Source organism: Haemaphysalis longicornis, unplaced genomic scaffold (assembly GCF_048455015.1).
Source record: "Haemaphysalis longicornis isolate Haplotype H1 unplaced genomic scaffold, Haemaphysalis longicornis Haplotype H1 scaffold_10, whole genome shotgun sequence".
NCBI classification, from domain to species: Eukaryota; Metazoa; Arthropoda; class Arachnida; order Ixodida; family Ixodidae; genus Haemaphysalis; species Haemaphysalis longicornis.
In genome coordinates, this window is record NW_027526204.1 from 116,465,631 (window position 1) to 116,487,797 (window position 22,167).

Sequence of the window (22,167 nt, forward strand, 5' to 3'; positions counted from 1 at the left end):
TACCCGTCTTGTACGAGAAATCGCCTCTATGGAATGGTGCTGCTCGAAAATGCAACATTTGTGTTTGCGTAATGCAGAGGTAATTTTTAAGGGGGCCGGGCTGGGGTTGGAGGGGGGGGAGGTAGCGCGGTGGCACTTTGATGAGAATTTGATACTTCTTACACTCGCCAGTGGAGGCGCGGGAGACGGGAGGCAAAAGCGGAGGCAATTCCCGAATAGACAGCGTAAACGTTTCTGTGGTCTAGGTACACGGGGAACGGTTCTGCATTGGTGTTATATATCTTTTTATATTTATTCTGGGGGCATTACTTAAATTCAAAGGGGCCCTGAAAGAGGTTTTACCGATACGTTGGTGTTCACAATTTCAAGTAAATCAATGTCCGAGTAATCACCTCTTTAAGAATTTGGTTAAAGCGACGAGTATTATAAGTGGGGTTATTGCAAATCAAAACATGGCATTTTCCCCCCGTGCCGGCATTTTTCCTCGTTTCGTCCACCTCCTCGCACCGCAGGAGCGTGACTGCCCATGAAGCCTTGCTTCTCAGTGGCATCTGCAAGAGCAGCCGGTGCGGCGCGTCGTCTGCTGCTGCGATACTGTGCGCCGCAGCATCGCTCTGGGACGGGGTCGTCTCACTTTCTGCGTTCCATTTGGGCTGTTCTTTTATCATTTTGATTATGGATCCTGCACTCGGCTCACGGCTGGAAGGGCTGGTGGAAGGAATGGGGGGACTTTTATGCTTTCACATGCTTTCACACCACGCCGAAAGATCACGCCAGAAGAGAACGACCCTGTTACCACACGTTCGCGGCGACGACATGTCTTGGTCCATATAGGTGTCTAAAATATGTAAGCGAATGTCTGACGAATCACCCCAAAAAACTGTTACAGTGAGCACGTACATGCGTTCTGAACCGACGTCGGTTTATATGTTGTCTAATTAGCCGCTCGTTCGCGCCAATGTCGAACTTGGCCTTGTTGTGGTCACGTTATGCACGCGCGTACACAGGAAGTTGTACTATTCCATTCCGTTATTCCGATCGGTTCAAAACATTTATAACCGTAACAAAAACTAGCCGAAGGGTCGTACGGTGTGGCACAGAGAGTTTGTTTAGAGTGCGTAGTGCATTCCATTCCCCCACCCCCGTATCTCACTTCGCGGTAAGCTTCTACGCGACCCTGTGTTTATCAACTACTGGAGAAGTACATACACCGTAGCCGATATTACGAGCGCTATGGGAAGAGTAGTGTGAGTTTTGGGGCCGCGCGCACCTCCCTCTTTGATGAACCGTGCATATGATTTCACAAACGCAGTGTCTAGAGTGCCGTCCGACGGCGCTCTAGCTGATCGTTGCAGGCATGGCTAGAGTGCCGTCCGACGACATTCGAGTGTTTAAGACTAGGCTAGCACTGGCCAAAGAGTCTATCGTTGTGGTGTAGAGGATTCGTCTTACCTTCTTGATCCCGAAGTCAGAGGTTCGAGACCGGTTCTTGCGTCGATTGTTTTTTTCATTATTCAATTGCAGTATAATTTTTATGCCTTAGGTTAGTTTTGGTGTTTTAAATTATTTCTTTATGTGCGTTAGGTTATCTTATGTTATGTTTAGGTTAGGTGGCCTAGCTTTATGTTATCTAGAGCGATGTACTGCCAAACGCGGCAATTTTGCCACACAACGCCGGTGGACGTCGATATAGTGGGGTGCTTATAATACCGTCGGACGGCACTCTAGACACGACCTTTCACAAATCAATTATTCCACCCTTGCTTTTTCTATAAAGGCTGTTCGTTCATTGAGTTACGTGCTCAGTGCTGCGAATGGTGATATGTGGATGGTTTGGTTGCCTGCCGCAGCCCTATATTGCCCTCCCTCCTGCCTCCCCCCAAGCCTACCTTGTGTCTTAAGAGGATAGAAGGAAACCATTTTATTCTATATACAAACATACCAATTTTGAAAAATACACACATCAGTATTTGGTCCTCTGAAAGTACAAGCGTCTCTATATATGCACAAATCACGAGTTTAAAACAGAAAAAAATGGTGCCTATTCTTGAACGATGCATCGACGTGTGATATGGTAGTTTCACAGTTCACCCAAAAAGTTTTGTTTTCCATTCGTGAACACGATTCGCAAACCACGCCACTTAGAAGGCAGAAAAACAAAACTAAAAAGCAACATCCTGCTCGGATTTGAACCCGCGACATTGATTCAGCGCGCGCTAGGCTTTAGCCCACTGAGCCACAGAAAAACTGGAGACGGCACGGAAATAGCTTCTATACTACATCGAAAAGCTGCGACTGCGATTTCGCTCTTGAGGAATAGCGCTCGCCGTGATTGTGTTTTACGCTTTACACTGAAAACTTTAGTAGACATTGATTCCTTATTACCTAATAAACCTCTCACAACTCCTCTTCTGCTCTTAACTGAGCTTGTATTCTCTACAAGAATTGCTGATCGCACACGAATATGCAGTTTGCAACTTCAGGAAATGAATTGTCGCCAGAACGAACGGCCAAAGCGTCGTAAACCGAAATCCGAACCAAATCAGCGCTAGTGTTGGGTTGTACGAACATAATTTACCTCACTATGTGTATTATATTCTAGGAACTAAGACAATAGAGCCGCATTCATTACGGTACGAATGTTATGGGGGTGAAGTTTTTGCTTCTCGAACGATTCTCGGCCACCGTTCGGCGATCTGTATTGTCGGCGTCTGCGGTCAGCGAGCTAGTCACACCACGCGGATTTTCAATGGGTCGACGTGTTCGTGTCGCCGTCGGCGTAGTGTGACAAGCCTATCAGCCAACTAGGACGTCGGCGTCACCGTCTTGTCATCGTCGTAAAAGCCTAGACACGGCGCCTTAATGAGAAGAGTGGTAATATAGTAAATAAAGATAAATATGGACGAACAGGATAGCATTAAGCTTGCTGCAGGAAGCGCTAATTAACCAAAGGCGCCGCCGATACCCGTCGACTCTAAGCAGACGACGTTTCTCTTATCCGGAAGTGAGAAAAAGCCGTCAAATTGCAAGATTTCTGCTTCGTGACGCACCTGGGAAAATCGATGGCGTACTTTCCGGAAAATGGCGGAACTCAAAAACACGCAGGAAAGGGTGGGAGCCCGTGTGTACGAGATTTCGCCGCACGTTAAACATCTCCAGGTGGTAAAAAGTAATCCTGAGCCCTCCACTACGGCGTGCCTCATCGCCTGCGTTAGGTCGGCGCGTTATACCATACAATCAATCAATGAAGGAGAGGGTGGGAACGCGGCAACAAACTTTACAACGAAAGTATGAGAGCTTGAAGAAACTGGTTATCGCCGACCAAAGGTTTAGTTAAAAAGGCTCGTCTTCCATAAGGAAGACGTTTTAACTAAACCTTTCCTCGGCGATAACCAGTTTCTTCAACTATGTATCTTTCACCCGACCAGACGAGTTTTTGTCTAACCTTAGATTTCGAAAGCATTAACTTTCTGCAGCGCGTAAAAAATGTAACACTTGGCGCAGATGACGCTGAACACCCAACCTAACGATTGCGCTAATTCATTTATGTGCCCTAAACGCCTTTCGGGACCCCTTTAATGTTCTGGTCGATTCTTACTCTGTGTGTGGTGTGTGTTTTGTATTCGGCTCGATAATGCGAGGTAGCGTTGTTCCAGATGTTTCTTTCGAGCCACGTACTTTGTTTTTATCAAGCGTCTAGCGACAGGCGCAGCCCTGTCGTTTGCAGTGTCTCGAAAACCGCGATTAAGCAACCAATATGCTAGCATTCCTTGTTGGGAAACGATCCAAGGACGCGCCAAAACAGGTTTGGTTCCGGTTCATAACCGAACCGTTTGATGTTCAGTTGAGCACAAAGAAAAGAAAATGTAAAAATAATCATGCATTACCTTCGCAATCTAGGGTAAAATATCTATGACAAATATAAAATTAATTGGAAAATTCAGTTTATTTCTGCAAGCAACGGATGATAATACAATGGCTGACTTTGTTTTGAGAAACATCAGGTATTCACCGTGAAACACGTGCAGTTTTCACGCTGGTTTTCCAAACATTCTCTGGCCGGGTTTTCCAACCACTCTCTATTCGAGGCAGCTGTTGCTTCTTGCAAACCGAATTACTGCTTAGTGGTTACATTCAGAAAGATAGGCTGTTTAATCACATTTCGCATTTTTTAACTTCCACAATTGTATTTACCACACGATTGGATATTGGAAGACAATTTTCTTCTGCCGGGTGTTCATACTCGTAGGGGATGTAATTTCAACATTTCAACATGTTGACCCACTAATCCTGTTTCGTGAAACTTGGGGCTGTAGTCCTCCATCTTGATAGTGGATAATGCCAACGTCTTCAAAGAGTTGCGTTTTTTTCGCTCTCCTCACCCAAGAGGAGGGGCGTGGAGGTAACTTCTTATTCTTCTTCCTGTTTATCATCATCATCGTCATCACTACCACCATCACCACCACCACCACCTACGCCTGTCTACGCCCACTGCAGGGTAAAGGCTTCTCCCATTAATCTCCAGTTATTCCGGTCCTCTGCTAACTGCGACCCATTCACCCCCGCAAACTTCTTGATCTCATCTGCCCATCTAACCTTCTGCCGTCCCTGCCACGCTTGCCTTCTCTAGGAATCCACTCTGTTACCGTTAATGACGAACTGTTATCTTGCCTTCGCATTACATGCGCTGCTCACGTCCATTTATTCTTCTTAATTTCTACTAATATGTCCTTTAATACGATTTTGTTCCCTCATCCACTCCGCTCTATTCTCGTTCCTTAATGTTACACCTATCATCTTCCGCTCCATTGCCGGCTGAGTCGTTCTCAATTTAGGTTGAACTCTCTTAGTGAGCCTCCAAGTTTCTTCCCCGTAGGTGAGTACGGGTAAGGCGCAGCTGTCATGCACTTTCTTCCTTAGGTCACTTTGGGGGGCAGGGTGGGGGGTCACTTACACTGCAATGTATCAACTACAGACTTGAATCATTTTTGTTTTCTCGCAAGTATGCGGTAAAGTAATGTTGCTTCCACGTGTCCCACCACGACGATCCATGATTTTGCAGAATTGCCCCTCAGAAACGCAGCAGTGAAGAAAAAAAATCCAAACAACATGCGAGACACAGAGGATAGTGTCGTTATCTGAGCAAAAAAAAGCAAAAAAAGATTATAAAAAGCGGAAAAAAGTTTCGAGAAAAAGGAGCCATATTTTTCACAGCATGTGAATGTTTCTATTGTTTTAGTATCGACGAAGCAAAGACGCTACGTGGCACTACAAAAAAAATTCCCCGCATTTCCCCGAGGGGAAGAATGTGAAAGTGCGAATGCACGAGTTGAATTTGCGCGGTTCGGTAATGTTCGCGAAAGAGAGATCACACACGCACACACAACTACAAAGAAAGAAAGATGCGTTTATTCACAGACACCTATTTGTGTTGTCGTTGTACTTGATTGCTAGAGCGGATCTCAGCTTTCAAATTTCGTGTCAGTACTCCTTTAAGCGGGTGCATTAGCCCTTCTCACGCGCGATTCCTGGCCAATCCCCCACGTGGGTATGTGCCATGTCAGCCGCCAGGCAGCGCGCGCCCATCTCCCCCCGTTGCCAAGGAAGACGAGGAGATTCCTGGCCAGTCCCCCACGTGGGTATGTGCCATGTCAGCGGCCAGGCAGCGCGCGCCCATCTCCCCCCGTTGCCAAGGAAGACGAGGAGCGCGCGCACCCGCAGCTGTTGCTATGTGGACGGACGGCGGTCACCGGAATTCAGGGTCGCTTATAAAGTGCATTCGCACTTAATATCCCTAATGGGACTGTAGCAGCAAGCCACAGTGCCAGCGGCAGCAGCGTGACGTAAGCCAACAAGCGCGCTCACCCGCCGGAGCATCGAGGAAGCGCCGGAGGGCTCCTTGGCCTGCGTCATGCTGCTGCCGCTGACACTGAGGCTTGCCGCTACAGGACGAAAGGCGGTAACGAAAATAGTAGAACCAATATTTTAACTTGTTTTTCAGAGGCTAGGACCTCTCCTAATATTAGAAGAATAAGGTGCGATGAATCAGGATAATTCTTAATGCACCATTACTCCTCTCCAGCTGGCCCACATCCGCAATATACTTGGAAAGAAAGAGGGAAAAAATAAATGGTTAAATCGTAGACTCGTGTGCTCGAAAAATAAAGGTCTGTAAACGTGTATTTTTCCTTCCTGAAACCCCCCTCTCTCACTTTGTATAAGTATAAAGTTTTCGCTATGCGTTATGCACGGTAGAAATACAGTCTTCATAGTGTTGGCGTGCGAGTACAGAATTGCTCACGAAACGTATGTGACGCGGCCTGATACTTCATTTGAATGGTTTCGGCGGTAGGACAGACAGACAGACAGACAGACAGACAGACAGACAGACAGACAGACAGACAGACAGAAAGACAGAAAGACAGACCCAGACGACCAGTTGACAACACTGCGGCGGAGAAAGTAAAACACGGAGCAGAACGTGGCCGAGACCCGCCTCGGTGGCTCAGTAGCTAAGGCGTTTCTGCTGAGCACGAGGTTGCGGGTTCGATTCCCGGCCACACCGGCTGCTTTTTCGATGGAGGCGAAAAGCAAAAACGCCCGTGTGTACGAGATTTCAGCGCACGGTAAAGATCCCCAGGTGGTCAAAATTAATCCGGAGCCCTCCACTACGGCGCGCCTCATCGCCTGCGTTGCGTCGGCGCGTTAAACCCTACAATAAACATGAGTAAATGGAGCTTTCAATAGCTCCCCGAACAATCAGAACAATCAGAACGTGGCCGACAAAAGAACAAAGGTGGACGCTCATCGCTAATAAACAATTTAACTCTGCTGCGCCGTGTACTGCCTGCCGCTGCTGCAATCCGTAGCGTCTCCGTTCACAGGGCCTGAGCCTTCACGTCACTGCATAGATTACAATATTTGCTGCCTGCGCATGATACAACGACGCAGTGTTCCTGTATAGTACTGTAACGATCTAGGCATTGCTACCGATGCTGGTAATGTGTGTGTACGTGATTCATGCCACCCTTTCTGCATTTTTTTATTTTGTTTAAAAGGATGGCGCTGCGGAATCCGTATTGATGGCAATGTCCTGCGTGTGTGCTTCAACTTGTGGTTGGCTGGTTTGTAACCTCAGATCTGGACACATACTCGGGCGAGGGGACTGGCCAAGAAGCAGCCTGCAAAAATTAGGCTGTGGACTGGGTCTCGTGGTCATGGGGTGATGCTAAAAATTCAACGTATCCTGTTTAGGGCTGTAGTTTGTTTCCGGAAACTGACGATGATGATGATAATGGTGGTGGCGGTAATGGTGAGTTTCGCACGGCACAGACTGCAGTGGTGTGGTGATGATGATGATGGTGTCGAGTGGGTGATCAACTGTGTCTGTTTTTTTTTTTTTTTTTGCTGATAAACTCAGACTTGTGCTTGCTCGGAGGATTCTCTATCGTTTACTGTTAACAGCGGTCAATGTAACTAACGGCAGCGAAAAATATACACAAAAGCAAACAAGCGGAACACCGTACCCTCATATTCCTAAATTAAACTGACATATGGGCATAAAGCGTTCCTTTTCTAATAGCTAATGCTAGACTCCTGTTTAAAGACGAACGAAACAAATACTGGAATTTTCAAAAGTGATATCAGCATGCGCACATAAAATGTGCACAAAATATAAAGGATGGCGAATATTTATAATGAAGCAAACTACACCTTTTTCACACTCGTTGCGGCCACTTGTAGTAAATGAAGGTTGGTTATGTCCTTAAACCACCTACATTTTGATGAGAAGAGCAAGCTTTTGATTCGTTATGCAGCCTCACTTTCTCTTTGTTTTATATTGGGGCAGTTCCAATCATGGAAACTTGGAGAACGCAAGATAATGCGTCGCCCACATTTTTATGTAATCAATAGTTCAAGCCTTTGCCACTCATAGACGTCTCAGCGTTCTTGACGATCGCAGCACTCGCACTGTACGCGCGAACGAAGCTGAAATAAAAAGTGTTCTTAAATGGCACGAGTGTGCGTCAAGATGCGTCAGAGTTACGACAGCTAGGTAGTCTGATCATTTAGCTTAGACTTTGTCACATAACTGAGGGGAAAAATAAATGCTCACCGGTATACTATTTCGGATTCACGCCATTCCCACAAAATGTGGACAACTTCATCACCGGCTTGCAGGCTGATCATAATTATGACGTTTCTTTCCTTTGAGAGCTTGGAGGGTCAGAGCCCCTAAAGGAAAGAAAATTCATAAATCTTCAGCCTCAACAACAAGCAGATACATATCCAGCAACATTGGTAGGGCCATGGCCCGACGCTGACCTTCAAAACATGGTTGTCCGCGCCCTGAACGCGTTCTTTAAGTCACGAGGATCTGCTCAAAATATTAAGCTGTCCTAGGGTATATATACACCTCTCAATGTGAATCGGTGACAATGAACTTATGACTTCATTTCATAGACACCAACGTGACCCGATAAACATTTATGTCGTAAACTTGAGACGTTTACATTATGTTCTTCTATTCATTGCAATGGAGTACTCGGGGGCCTATTTGCTTCGTCTACACGGAATAAGCCAGTCTATATACCTATGTCCTCACTTCTGGACGGCAGCTCCTCATGTACTGTTTTCGCTACGTGCGATGGTGGCGATGATGATGATGGTAATGCTGATGATGGTGGTGATGATGGTGATGGTGGTGGTGATGCTGCTGCTGCTGCTGATGATGATAATGATGATGATGATGATGATGATGGAGATTACCACAGTGACGACGATGACGAAGACGACGCCCGCGTGGAGTTCCACACCCTTCTATGGGCTATTGTTGTTATTGTTGTTGCTCCTTCAAGAATGACACATAGCCATGTGGGGGATTGGCCAAGAAACGGGGTAGCTTTTTGGGGCTAACACGCCGACCTAACAGCACTCTAAAGTCAGCCTGTAGAATTCAAGTGGGGAAACGGCGGCAGAAATACATTATGGCACTGGAGAAGAATTATAGATTGACGTCCTTGTTAGGAGGATACGGAAAAGACCAATTTTGAACTGCTTAGCAAGTCAGGCGCCTGGCCTCTGAAATATACACGTGAATGGCCGAAACCACCCCTCCGTGGCATAACGCCAGCGATGTGGCCCCGAACGAAAGGAGAAGAGGCATCGACAAAGTAAGGCCAAGGCGTTGAATTGGTGCGGCTAGATGGCGTTTTCTAATGAAAGAGAAACCGCGGCAATACAAGAGAAAATGATAAATTGTTGCACTTTCACAGCAAGCAGCGGAGAGACCAAAAAGGGCGAGATCGGTGTGATACAAATAAAAGATAAGCCGCGGTATTCTACATCTGATGTTGGTTAAAGTAACCTCACACTGGCACGACTCCCAAAATCGCGAATCCCAGGTATGACCTAGATGTCATGGTCGTCCAAACATGTGATAGCGTCTCCTTGTGCTCTTCCTAGATGGTATAAAGTGCGTTTCATGATTACGATAATCATTATGATACCGCTCTCGATATGTGTAGGCACGCACCCTAAAGGGGGATTGGAAGTGACTATTGCGTTGACTGTGCTGCGTTGGATCTATTAGGCTTCTTTTTTTTTCAGATAGAGAATACCAGTGTGAATTGAAAGAAAGTGTCAAGGGAATAAAAATACAAACTACCGCCGAGACATGGCCTTCCTTTAGAAATCAAGCGACCCGTCGCAGAAAAATAATCCGAAATAGAATAACGTGCTCAAGATTGCTCAGTTCTTCTTTCCTTAGACTGTGTTTTCGCGGGAGTAAAGTGTTGCATACCACATAACACGTATGAATAATTCCCCCTTAAAGAACACAAAATATTCCAGTGCTGCCACTTTGTGGTTTCTTCTCCTCATCCCTCTTTTTTTGTGTAATTTTAAAGCGTGATTTTAAAGCTCTAGAGTTAATCTAAACTAACCAACAGGTCATTGCTCCGTCTGCTCTATTCTTGAGGAGCGGTGTAATACCACACCAACAAGAATCCTCCTTGTTTGAGACCTTTTCACCTGGTTCCCCCCACAGGCCAAGAGTCCGCCTTGCCTCCAATAAAGCTCGCTCTCTCTGTCTCCTAAAAATAACCGTTAGATCGAGCTTCGGTAAAGGCGAAAGCGGTTTATATTTCTGAAGCGTGTAAGCTACAGAGAATTTAGAGGAACGCCCGAGGGGAGCACATAGGTTTGGTTTACTCTTCGGCGGACACCAAGTTGCTGTGAAATACACCCCCTCCACTAGAAAAAGTGGTGTTGATAATAGCGAATGGGCAACATAACCTTTGTCACCAGAACTGTGTGAAACATTTGAAATAAGCAAATTTAACAACCAGTGCGGATACCGCGTTGCTCAGAGGTACTTTGCTGCTATTAAAAACAACTGTTTTTACGAGGACGTAGCTAAATGGAGCACATTACTACTGCCTGCAATGAAACTAACCCAAACACATGGTTCATTCACTACGCACAATAACTACGACCTCAAATACACGACATTCACTTTACGGGAATTATTGAACAGCCTCATGAACAAGTCTCTGATCTGCAAACATTCGAAAACAGGGTTGAAGCAATGTTTGGTGTTGCGCATGTCATACCAGTATTAAATTAGTAGCATTCACTTATTTGTTATTTTGTGTGATATGGTATATCCGTGAGCGTGACTGTCTGGTACTTTTTTTGCGTTTACTTGTTGCGTGATATAGAACGGCAGCTTTGTTTCGCATTGCCACTGTTGGACTCCATTGCAGCCATACACGTGCGGGCAGCCGCCCGTTCGGCTGCTCTGCGCACCTTCATGTGGACACACCTATCTTGCACCTATGTACAAAAGGAAAAATAAAGTTGATTTGAATTGATTCGATTTGAACTACACCACCTGTCTTATCAGTCAGCGTGCTTACCCAAGAACTTAATGCCCCTCCGTTAACTCGCTTTCTTCCAAGCCCTTAACCTTTTCCCTCAATAAAAACGTTCTACTACTACTACAATTACAATCACCATCATCATTAGTAGTAGTGATACAACTACTACTGCGACTACTACTACTGCTACTATTACTACTACTACTACTACTACTACTACTACTACTACTACTACTACTACTACTACTACTACTACTACTACTACTGCTACTACTATTACTACCGCTATTACTGCTACTGTTACGTGGTGGCGGAACAGCTGAGACGATTCGTTGTTGTTGATGAAGTGATATATTTGGAAAGAGATCCGATTGACGCATTTACATATGTACATGGCGGCCACGACAGAGCTCGCGCAAGGTACGGGCCAGCCGCTTTGTCGTCGTCGTCGTCTGGGGTAAATGCGCTGTGGGGCATTGCCACAAAAGTTCTGTAACGCTACAACTTCTACAACTACTACTACTTCTACTACTACTAACACTTCTGTTACTACTACTACTAATTGTACTACTACTGCTACTACTACTACTGCTTCTGCTAATATTATTATAATATTATTAGTACCACTACTGCTACTGGTAAAACCGCTCGTTTGAATGTAAAACCGACTGCAGAGACTGGAAAAGTTGGTTTATTACTTCAAGAGAAAGCGTTACTACCGGGTCGCATGCATACCAATAAGATAAACAAGAATTGGAGCCTCTTCAGGCATGACAACAAAATTTCCCGCCAAAATCTGACCAATTTGAATTTGGCGCCTTTATTTCTAACTTGCACTACCGTGACGTGAATATCATCATTGCGAGCTGTATAACATATGGCCATGTTTTTGCGAGTCCTAAACGCTCAATTTCTGAAACGTTAACACCTAAAAAGCAAATCCTGCATGTAAACGAATTAATTCCGTCGAGAAAAATACGGGCAGTTCGTTTCATACGTCTAGTCACTCCATTTTCTAAGCACTGTAAAGCTGAATTAGGTCGAAAGCATTATTTGGCCTTGCTTACATTAACTGACACAAACTGACATCATGCACTTCAGTGTTTCACGCAATGCTGCCTATGGTTCACGCGCAAGAATGAAGAAGGCGCTCGCGGCCGTTGCAGGCAATTTTTTTTTCGTTCAGATCGTGCCTTCTGTAATTAATAATTATCTAAGGAGATGAGGAAATGTATTTCCGTTTTGGCATTAAACACGGTGGGTAACGGCGAGGTATTCTTTTCCGCTCGCAGGGTTTGCAACCGCTAGCTGAATACGCGTCTGAAGAAGATGAAGACGCCCCCGAGGGCCACAAATAAGGAAAGAAAAGAAGAAAAAGAGAGCAAAGCCCAGCTGCCCGAGGAAGGTTCTCTGCGCCGAGGCCGCCTGGAATCGCCGAAGGCAGACGGCAGACGCCAAGTGAGTTCGTGTCTGATTTACTCGCTCTTGCATCGCAACCGAGTCATGTGAAGGGTGAAGAGGAAATGTCTGCGAGCGGTAAGGTACGACCGGGGCGATGTTTATACCGCGACTTGGGCCATTGTGGGGGTGCGTCGCTGTGATGATTGCCACACGGCAACCGCCACACGGGCGGGAGTGGGTGCGGGGAGGAGGAGTAGGAAGAGTAATTTGGCGGAGGACGGATGGCGCGCTCGGCGTTGCCCCTGTTCATACATTTTAACAAAGAAATCCAATTTTCGGGTTGAACGCTCCGAAGAGCATCTAGGTTAGGACGCGCGCCGTAGTGGAGGGGCTCCGCATTAATTTTGACAACATGGGGAGGTATAACGGGCTCTGAAATCTCGGTACATGACGTGTTCATTAGTGCCAATTCTCACGGCGGCACGGCCGTCACCTCCTATCGGATAGGCACGCCACGCTGGATGCATATTCTGCCAGGACTCAATCCTACAGCTGCTGCGTTGGCGCTGATATACAGCACCTTCTTTTAAACGGGTGGACTCGGCTTGGAACCCTGTGCAGGAAATTTTTTGCTTGGGGTGTCCGAATTTTGTTTTTTCTTCGGAATTTTGTTATTTTTTTCTTCTGGTTCGTATAAATATCACGCGATCGAGTCCATGATTTCTGAATTGAGTTGGATTGTGTTTGGTGTAGTTAGCCTTGTGTAGTTAGTCAGTAGCGCTTGTGTTGTGCCACTTGTCGTCCCGTTCGTTTGAGCGCTGGGTTCTTCCCAAGATCACATACCAACTGGCCCAACTTCACTGCTACTTCAGGCTGGGTTAACTTACGTTCGGCGCGGTTGGGGTGGACTTCGGTAGGTTACATTAAGCTCGGTTGGTGTGAGTTAGTTGGGTTAGGACACGTTCGGTGAGGTTAACTTAGGTTAGGTTACGCTACTCAGTGAAGCTAGGTCATGTTGGTTTACTTTAGGCTATATTAAGCTAAATCTAGCCCTTATTTTTGTCACCTGATTTGTGGTCGCAGTACGGGACCATCATTCTTCACCCGGGAAAAATACATACCCCTTGGTTACTACCATTGGTTACCCGGGGTAAATTCACGTCTGTTTTCTCCCGTTCAGCTAATTCCGTCCAGGCAATTTTAGACCTGTCAGCTATTGGAGCAACTTGTGTGGGAAATGTCCCCTGGTGATTGCCGCGGCTGCCGTGAGAATGGACACGGCCAAAATTCAATCGGTGATGCTCACATAAAAATCAATCTACGAGACCGTCATCACCCTGTGTGAGTTCTCAGCAACCACTTTTATAATGCACCAAGCCACCGACCCTTGCATAAAGAAGGCAACTAGGTTATATCGGCGTGATAGAAATTGCTCAGGAGACATTATGGTTTAAGTGGCGACGACAACACATCAGAAGCGGACATTCTAGCCCATTTACAATGTGTAAATACAAAAGGCCCGAGAGCAGCGATGCACCACTCAAAATTATGCTACGTTTTTATGCAATTCTAGTTAGACTAGACGCGAAAATCCGAGCGTTCGTTTTTAACTCTTAATGTGTCGCACTGTTGCCGATAAGAAAATGGTAGTAATTAACCGTGTTTGGTCTTAATAGTTCGATAAAAGACGACTTATATTGCCTTAGACACGTCTCTCAAGCAGAGCACCTGATTAAAGTAGTGAAGCCTACCTTAAAGGAGCCATGAAGAGAAAATACAACTTCGTTTAATTTGAAAGAACTAGGATTCAGTATCTCACTCAGCTCCATTACAGCCCCAAAAGATGTTTTTTTAACGAAAAAAAAAGCAAGAAGTATTTAAAAACTTTCAAATTGCGCGCCACAGTGACGTGTTATGAGCAAGAATGACGTCATACGGGCCAACAATAAAACATAATTTTCAGTGCGCTAACTGCACGTTAGCATTCAAGTGATGCGGTCAAATGGAACTAGAAGCCCCATTACAGACGTCCAGTCATGTGTCGTCGCGACAGGTCAGTTAGGCGGCCGCCAATCGCACAAACAAGGTTCCGTGACGTCACAGAAAAGTTGCGGGAAATCGGCTAGGGGGTCGCGACTGCTTCACACGTTTTCTTTCATATCTCCGTTATTTTTTCGAAGATTGCGATGATATTGGCATCATCGTTATCGGGACTAAGCAGTCTTTCTAATAAACCCAACTTGTATTTTCTCTTCATGGCTCCTTTAAAGGGCTTGGTGTACAGCGCGTCTTTGGAAATACCCAGGTTATTATGCAATTATTCATTCTAACACCACTGCGGCTATTTAATTTATTATACAGTCATTATATGGCTTCTAAAAATCTCTTCGCAGCAGTGCAATTGTGTTTCGCGGTGAAGCCGCGTCTTAATGCTCTTGGTGCACAGCACGACATAGATACAGGCGCGGGCTATAGGGATGCGCTGATGAAATTAAAGAGCGCAGTGTGACATAATTCTCTGAAGTCATCTTTCTTTCACGTAAACCTTTTTTTCCAACAGTGACATTGCGCGCAGTAAGAAAGCCGGCTCTAAAGGCACTCGCTGTATAGTGCTCCATAAATATACACGCGGTTTTATGAAGGTGTCCTTATTCTAAAATATGATTCCTAAATTTTCCTACGAAATATATCTTCCCGCAACGCATGAGCGCATAGTAGTGAAACCGACTCTAAATGGTTGGGGTCAATAGCGCTTACGAGGGGGGAGGGTGGCGATGGGGCCGTGGAAACCTCTTTCCGAAATACGATTTCCCTTGGTGGGGGGGAAGGGGGGGAGAGGAAGGGGGAATGATGGACGAAAATAACTACTTGTCAGTCAACAAATTATGACTACCAAGAATGTTTTAGTGTGGATAAGGTTCGCACCACCCATTTGCGGTTCCTGTTTATGTACCTGGGCTCAGTGCAACGATCAGGCATTTTACATCATCACTGGGGAAAAATGCCCAAAACAAGATGAAAATGTTGTTGAAGACTGTGTAATCTCGATGTATTTGTGCTTGTGACTCGTGTAAAATTCCTGCCTCGGCGTCTTGATTTGAGTTGTTTTGTTGCCTTTTTCTTTTCTTTGCTTTCATTTCATGCGTTCACTTTCCATTTTGCCCACTCCCCTAAATGAAATTCTGGGTAAACGTCTGGGCTGGGTATATGGAATTTCAAAGAGATACATGGTACTTCTGGAGGCATTATGTCGAGGCGCAAGCAACTTGCACCCTCAAATTTTCAAATAATACTCCTTGAAGTGAATCCGCGAAAAATACCTTCCCAGCAATTAACGTGAGTGCTGTAGTGTATCCATATTTAAAAAGTTTCGCTTTATTGCAGCAAAAGCGTATTTATTAGATAGTCCCAGTTTGGGAGTTTCTGGATTTTTTTCTTCACAGCTTGTACAAAAAAGCGACACCTAATGTGTGCCACCCCATACAGTTGGCAAGGTACGTCAGGCACTTGGCGATAACTGGCATAGAAATTAGCACTAGTCTGTCGAAGCCCTAGCGTGCGCAGCAGGATAGTTATTACGATGAGTGGTTTACCCTCAGCTCCTGTGTACTGTGGAGGATGACCGCTGCGTTTAGCTTGGACATATGCTTTTTTCGGGGATATAGTTGAAAATTTCCTAATGACAATGTGGACGCGCAAACGTCATACAGGAGTACAAGTAATGTATGCCACTATATGGTCATGCGCCTCCACGTATTACTTGAAGGTTTGGTCACGTAGAGTAGAGAATTTAGAAAGGGTGTCGAGGGGCATGACGCCTGTAACGAGTATTTTTTTTAACTGCAGGCCCTCCGTGAAGCCACCAGCGACATGTCACATCGCTCACAAGACTCCGGTGATCGGAACCTTTGCCGCGAAGACACGGGTCGATACCACCCGGGGTCACGGCCTCCGGGTCCACTCAGCATGGAACGCAGGCTCGGGGGATCGAGCCTGACGCAGCAGTCAAGTTCTCAGCCGCGCTACTACAGTCCTTTCGACCGGCTACGGCCTGACTACTCCAGTTCGTCTCTTGGAAGGAGCAGCGGCAGTCGAGACAGTCCTACTCTATCCGGAGGGCGGGACGAGCGGCCCCTAGGCTCGTACGACTACCAAGACGGAGGCGGACCGGAGAAAACGTCTAGCTCTATAGGCCGCTCCCTACGCTCGATGACCTCGCCTTTGTACAGCAGTGACCGAGAACGGGGGTTGGCCTCTCGAGTCTTTGTGAATCCTTCGTTTTGCTCCTCGGCTCTTCTGAGCGACCACGAACGTCGGGTCGGCATTTTTGCGGACCGAAAGGAACGACCTCTGCACTCTAGCAGCTTTCCGAGCGGACAGCCCCGTTTTGCTACTTACACTGACCTGGACCAACACCATCGCTCTAGCAGTGCACCACGTGGGCGTGAAGATGAAGAATGGTCGGCGACGGCTCTGCGCCAAGACCGACCGTCGAGCTCTGTCGGTCCCGGGCAAAGCTACGTCGGTGCGAGCCGAAACTGGGACTTGGAGATGGATGATGTACCTTTCCGCAGAGATGAGGAGTGGCGAGCACCTTCGGAGACTCGACATAGACCGTCAGGATTATTGGGACCTGGTGAACGCATCCTCGGTATGGGTGAAACTAGAAGAGCGGACAGAGAGCTCATGCCCACATCGGCTGGTCGGGAACGACCAGACCCTTTCATTGGCCGAAGCGGCCTGTTTAATTCCTCTGAGTTCGAATGCAAGGAACGGACACTGGATTCCCGAGATTTAGAGCAGCAGCGTCTACCGGAAGCTAGAAGGTTCCGCGTACCGGACGAGGAGGACCCTGTTGGTGTGTGTCAGAGTCAGCGCCCACGAGCTTCCCTCCTTGGAGAGTACCAGAAAACATCTCCAGAATTTTCAAGTGCGGCACTTGATAAACAGTTTTCACAAAATTCAGCCGCAAGAATGATACCCAGTGGCAGTGGTCCCGGCTACTTCGAAAGCGTAGGCCACAAGCAACTAAGCACGAACACGTTCCAAGAAAAAATACCTCCCTGCGCGGGCCAAGGACCCCTCCTTCGAAATCCGGTCTTTCCCCGTGCTCATGGTGGCGAGGAAGAAGTTGGAAATCCAGCCTCCGCGCAGAAACTGGCAGGTCCTGGACCAAGCCTTGGAGCCATAGGCGTTCCCGGAAGTGGAAATCACGAGCGGCGTGCTTCCGTTGGTAGCCAAGATTCCACACTTCCGTTTGTGAACCAAGTGCAAGGTCAACGGTTTGCAGATCCAAAGATTGCTGGAAATGTTGAAGGCAGACCAGCTACTTTAGCTTTCCCAGTCAAACTTCCAATTGCTGCAAGTCAAGGTCAGGGGCCTCAATGTACAGCCATTCCTGCTGTTAGCAAAAACCAAGGGATGCCACTTGCTTCAGCTTATCCGCCGAATTATACTGGTCAACGAAACACACCTGCAGGCGCTAACGTTCTAAAAGAAGGTCTCCCCGAGCACACAGCTCTTTTTGCCGGCACCGCACCCCCTTCCATGCGCCAAACAGTGACTCCTTTGGGCGCTAAATGCTTTACAAACGGTGCAGAACAGAAAGCACTGCCTACAGGCTATCCGATTCCTTCGGCCACTTCCGGAAATGAAGCACAACTCGTAGTTGTACCAGGTTTCAATCAGACTACCAGCCAAGTGCGGCCAGCAGCAGCCGGTTACCACGAGCAACTCCCTGGGCCCACATCGGCAGGCCAGCTCCAGTATAACCCGGAAAAGGTCGAAGGAAAAGGACCAGGAGCCTTAAGTCAGGCTGCATCTGATTCCAAAGAGGGACCAGGCGGTGCTGCTACATTTGGTACAAGCCATGACCGCCCCTTACAGCCACCTCCTGGGCTACTGCAGTGTCTAAATTTCCCGACTGGAACAGCTGAGATACAATTAGGCCCGACTAAGCTAACTGATGGCTCGACTGTAGCATCTAATGTATCCCAAGACAAGGAAGCGTACAAGCTGTCTTCACCTTCTACCACGTGTCCAAACATCACCCAACCTTCGTACCAAAGCTGGTTCCCGCCTTCTACGGGACAAGCACAGCATGCCGCAGCACCTGTTAGCATAAGCTCTACGAGTCCCCAGGGTGGACAGGAACAATGTGCGGCTACTGCAGTCCAAGGAAAGCTTCCAAATATAGCAGTCACACCTCCCGTAATACCTCCCGGAATACCTCCATCACCTCCCTGCCATATGCAACAGTCGCCGCAAGGTCCCCAGATTTCGTTCCCACCTGGGGCACTGCAGTACCCTTTACCAGGCATAAGGTATCCCCCGCCCGCTCGACCTGCAAGTCAGCGGCCGCCTGTGCCCGACGTCGCCGACCCATCACAGCACCCTTCCAGCGTGCCTAGCCCCCGTAGCGCCACAACCAGTTCGTACCTGGAGCCCCGTTTTACGCCCACGCCATTCTGCAGCACTCCCGGACAAGCACCTTTCGGCCCTACCGGGAACCAGGAACGCTATCGTTTTCCACCGCCGTTTATGCCGGGTCAACCAAGGATCCCCATACCAGGGAATTTACGTCAGCCATCTCTCCCCACACCGCCCCTTAGTGCTACAACAGGAGGTCAGCTACAGTCGGTCGAGGAGAAAATGATGGCGACTGTCCCAGTTTCAACGAGTGTCAAGGCCAGCCCCGTGGCCGCCGTTGCAGCTACTCATGCAAAGAATGCTCACGCTGCCTGTTCTTCCCCGACCTCCGCCCCAGGTCCTGAATCAGTTGGGCCTGCTAATCAGCAATCAAAGCCTTCGGATTCTGTTTCTATCCCCCAAGAGCAGAACAAGATATCGCCTTCTGCGAAGGCCCAGTCCAGCGTAAGCGACAAGCCCGAGGGCTTAGCTTTGTTCCAGGGGGAGGTTAATGTGCCAAAACAGAAAAGTAAAATTTATGGGCCTGAAGTTCCCGGCTGCAGCATAGAAATTATTGAAAACAGTACAGACACAGACAACAGCTCGGACGTAGAGGTCATTGAGGTTAACGAAGGAGCAAAGACTAAGGAGGAAGCGGTCAAGGCCAGCACGAGTGAGGTTGGTGCCAGCCTAAATACCGGGAAAGAACCGACGAAAGGGCCTGAAGTAAAGGCCCAAAAAATATCCATTCAACTTCAGGAGCCCCTTCTTATGAAACAGGAAGCCTGCGCCAAGAAACAAGAAGCCCTATTCAAAAGCCAGATATCAGCTAACAAGAGCTTTGAGATTGAAGCGAAGAAACAAGAGGCTGGCTCGAAAAACTTCGAACTTGCAACGAAAATCCAACCAGTGGTCGGAAAGAAGAAGGAACTGCAAGGAAACAACCAAAATAGGGAAATTTTGAAAGGAAACCGTGGACTTCTGCAAAAGGGCAAGAAGCCAATCATCGCAATCAAGCCCATCACAGAAATGCCGAAGCCCGTCGAAGAAACTCAAACAGCCATTACGGAAATCACGAAGGCTGCAACTGAAAGTGAAAAGCCCTCCATGGAAATCCAGAAAGCAGTCACGGAGGCACAAAAGGCAAGTGCAAAGCAAGAGGAAGCTGACACTATTTTTTATGGTCCCTCAGTCAAGGGCCATCAGACTACCAGCAAAAGCGAGGAAGCCCCCGTGACAACCCCGAAAGTGGGCACTGCAGATGTAGAAGAAACTAAAGGGGAGGAAACCTTGCCTAAAAATACCGATTCAGACAAGGGGAAAGAAGAAAACCCCCCGAAAGGGCAGGACGCTGCTAAAGCAGAGGAACAATCCAAAGCGACCACTGAGAAAGTTGTGGCCTCAGAAAAGGAGCCCGCTTTGATGAATCAGGAGGTGTCATCATCAACGCCTGAGGGTGTCATCGCCGAAGAAACGAAAGAGCCAGAGCCGATCAGCAGTGCGCCGGAAAAGACGCAGAAGATTGAAAAGGAAAAGGCGCAGAAGATTGAAAAACCGAGTGTTGCTCCGGTTCCGACGCCACAGGACGATGACCGTCGTGAGGAACCAAAGGACGGAAAAGTCACGGACGAAGACATGGAGACTGCGTCCAGCTCGTCTTACACGGAAAGCTCCGAGTCGGAGAAGTCGGAACGTTATTCTTTTAAAAAGAGCTCCAAGTCAAGGAGCAGGGAGCGATCGCACAAGAAATCGTCCAGGAAGAAGCACAAGACGCATCATAGCAGTTACGAAGAATCGGAGAGTGAGGACGATCATGAGGTCGAAAACCGCACCGATGGCGTGTGCCTCTCTGGAAGAGGCAACGATGGCCAGGTTTTTGGCATTCCCGTCGTCTTCAAGGCCATCGGCACCACCCGGACCTTCTGGAACATTCGCGCCTCCCAAGTGTCTCGTGAGATCGAAGAAGTTGTCGGCGACGTCGTCATCAACCAGAAGATCAACCGGGCAGGCTTTCTTTGCGTGAATGTCGCGACAGCTGGTGATGCCGTAAAGCTCCTCAACCTAAAGACACTAGGCGGTGTCGAAGTGGAAACCGTTATACCCAGCATGTATCTTCGCCACGAGGCCAAGATTAGGGGTGTTCCCTATCACTTCACGAACGAAGAGCTCGCCCGGTACTTCGCTCATGCGGGAGTGGTTAGTGCCAGGCGCCAGCTTACAGTCAAGAGGCTCCACGACGGCAGCTTTGAAGAGTATCCCCGAAGCAGTGTCGTGCTCGCCTTCAAGCCGGACGCCACGCTTCCAAGGATGCTGGAGCTCGGGCCTGACCGGTTCATCGTCGAAGAGTACATCGAGGCCCCGATGCAGTGCTTCAAGTGCCTGCGCTTTGGGCACACCGCTCGCAACTGCGTGTCCGTGAGTCGCTGCAAGAACTGCGGCGCCCGCTATTGCCAGGAGGAGTGCGAACGCAAGACTCCCCTCTGCGCCAACTGCTTCGGGCCGCACCAGGCCACCTACGTGGGCTGCCCTAGGAGGCGGGAAGTGGCCTTCGCCAGCCTCTGGAGAAGGACCTACGACATCCACGCTCTGTGAAAGACTCCAGAGGTACGGGTGTTGGTGACACGGTATCGCCTCACTAATCGGTGCCTTGGGCTGCTGGATCCATCAGGAAGACATTTAAAAACACCTGGGTAATCGTTCTTTTCTCCCCTTCCAAGGAACTTTAATAATCTTTTTCTTGGGTGTTTGTCTTACCTCTGTGACCGCGTCAGCGTAATCTCACCTTCGGACGACGGACTGTTGAGTTCGGCTGTGAACAGCGTGCTCTCCAGCACTTCAACGTGAGAAAAAGACACTGAGTGGTGGCTTGCGTGAACATGGTGTTCCTCCCAGCAGTAACCATTCTGTGCGCTACATGGCATTATCAACAGTTTGAAAACCTTTTTTTTGTCCCAGAGACTTAAGCCCCTGTTATTTTTTTCACTTGCGCTTTTCTGTACATCGCTTGGCAAACCGTTTCTTTTGCAGTTTTCTTTCTCTTACCATATACTCTTTTCAAGTGGTGTAAATGGCTTTCCGGATGAATAAAACTTCCTCCTCGGTGCTGTCTGTTGTATTAGTGTTTTATTACCTCCTCAAACCTACCGGTTTACTGGGATCTCTGTGCTGCTTTCTATGTATACCTTATTCTATGTATACCTTTTGCCCCATAATTTAACGTCTAGCCGCCCGTTATCAATTCTCAAAACTCCACTTTTTTTGCTAATAAAAAAGTTTATTCTCTCTCTTAAAACTCTCAGGTCGGTAGCGGGACGAGTTAGCTAAAAACATATTTTTACAGTTTCCAAAGTAAGCGCCCTTGGTCAAGCTAACGTCTGAATTTGCACGGATGGCGAGTAAATGCAAGACAATCGGGTAACGCAGACATGAGGCGGGTAAACGATTTATCGCCGAGGGTTCTTTACAGGGAAGCTTTTTT

At 47.7% G+C, this 22,167-nt stretch overlaps 1 protein-coding gene across 3 annotated transcripts in view; it reads left to right on the plus strand.

Annotated features, from left to right (window-relative positions):
• LOC144159170 (uncharacterized) overlaps positions 1 to 21,793 on the plus strand; it is a 50,136-nt gene extending 28,343 nt beyond the window's left edge. For 2 of the 3 annotated variants that reach the window (XM_077690497.1, XM_077690496.1), the window contains 2 exons: positions 12,173 to 12,338; positions 16,128 to 21,793. In XM_077690497.1, coding sequence (XP_077546623.1) covers positions 12,210 to 12,338; positions 16,128 to 21,281 — 5,283 coding nt within the window. In that variant the 5' untranslated portion in view covers positions 12,173 to 12,209 and the 3' untranslated portion in view covers positions 21,282 to 21,793. The remainder of the gene's footprint in view (positions 1 to 12,172; positions 12,339 to 16,127) is intronic. The other variant, XM_077690498.1, reaches the window with a different exon arrangement.
• Positions 21,794 to 22,167: the final 374 nt, after the last annotated feature.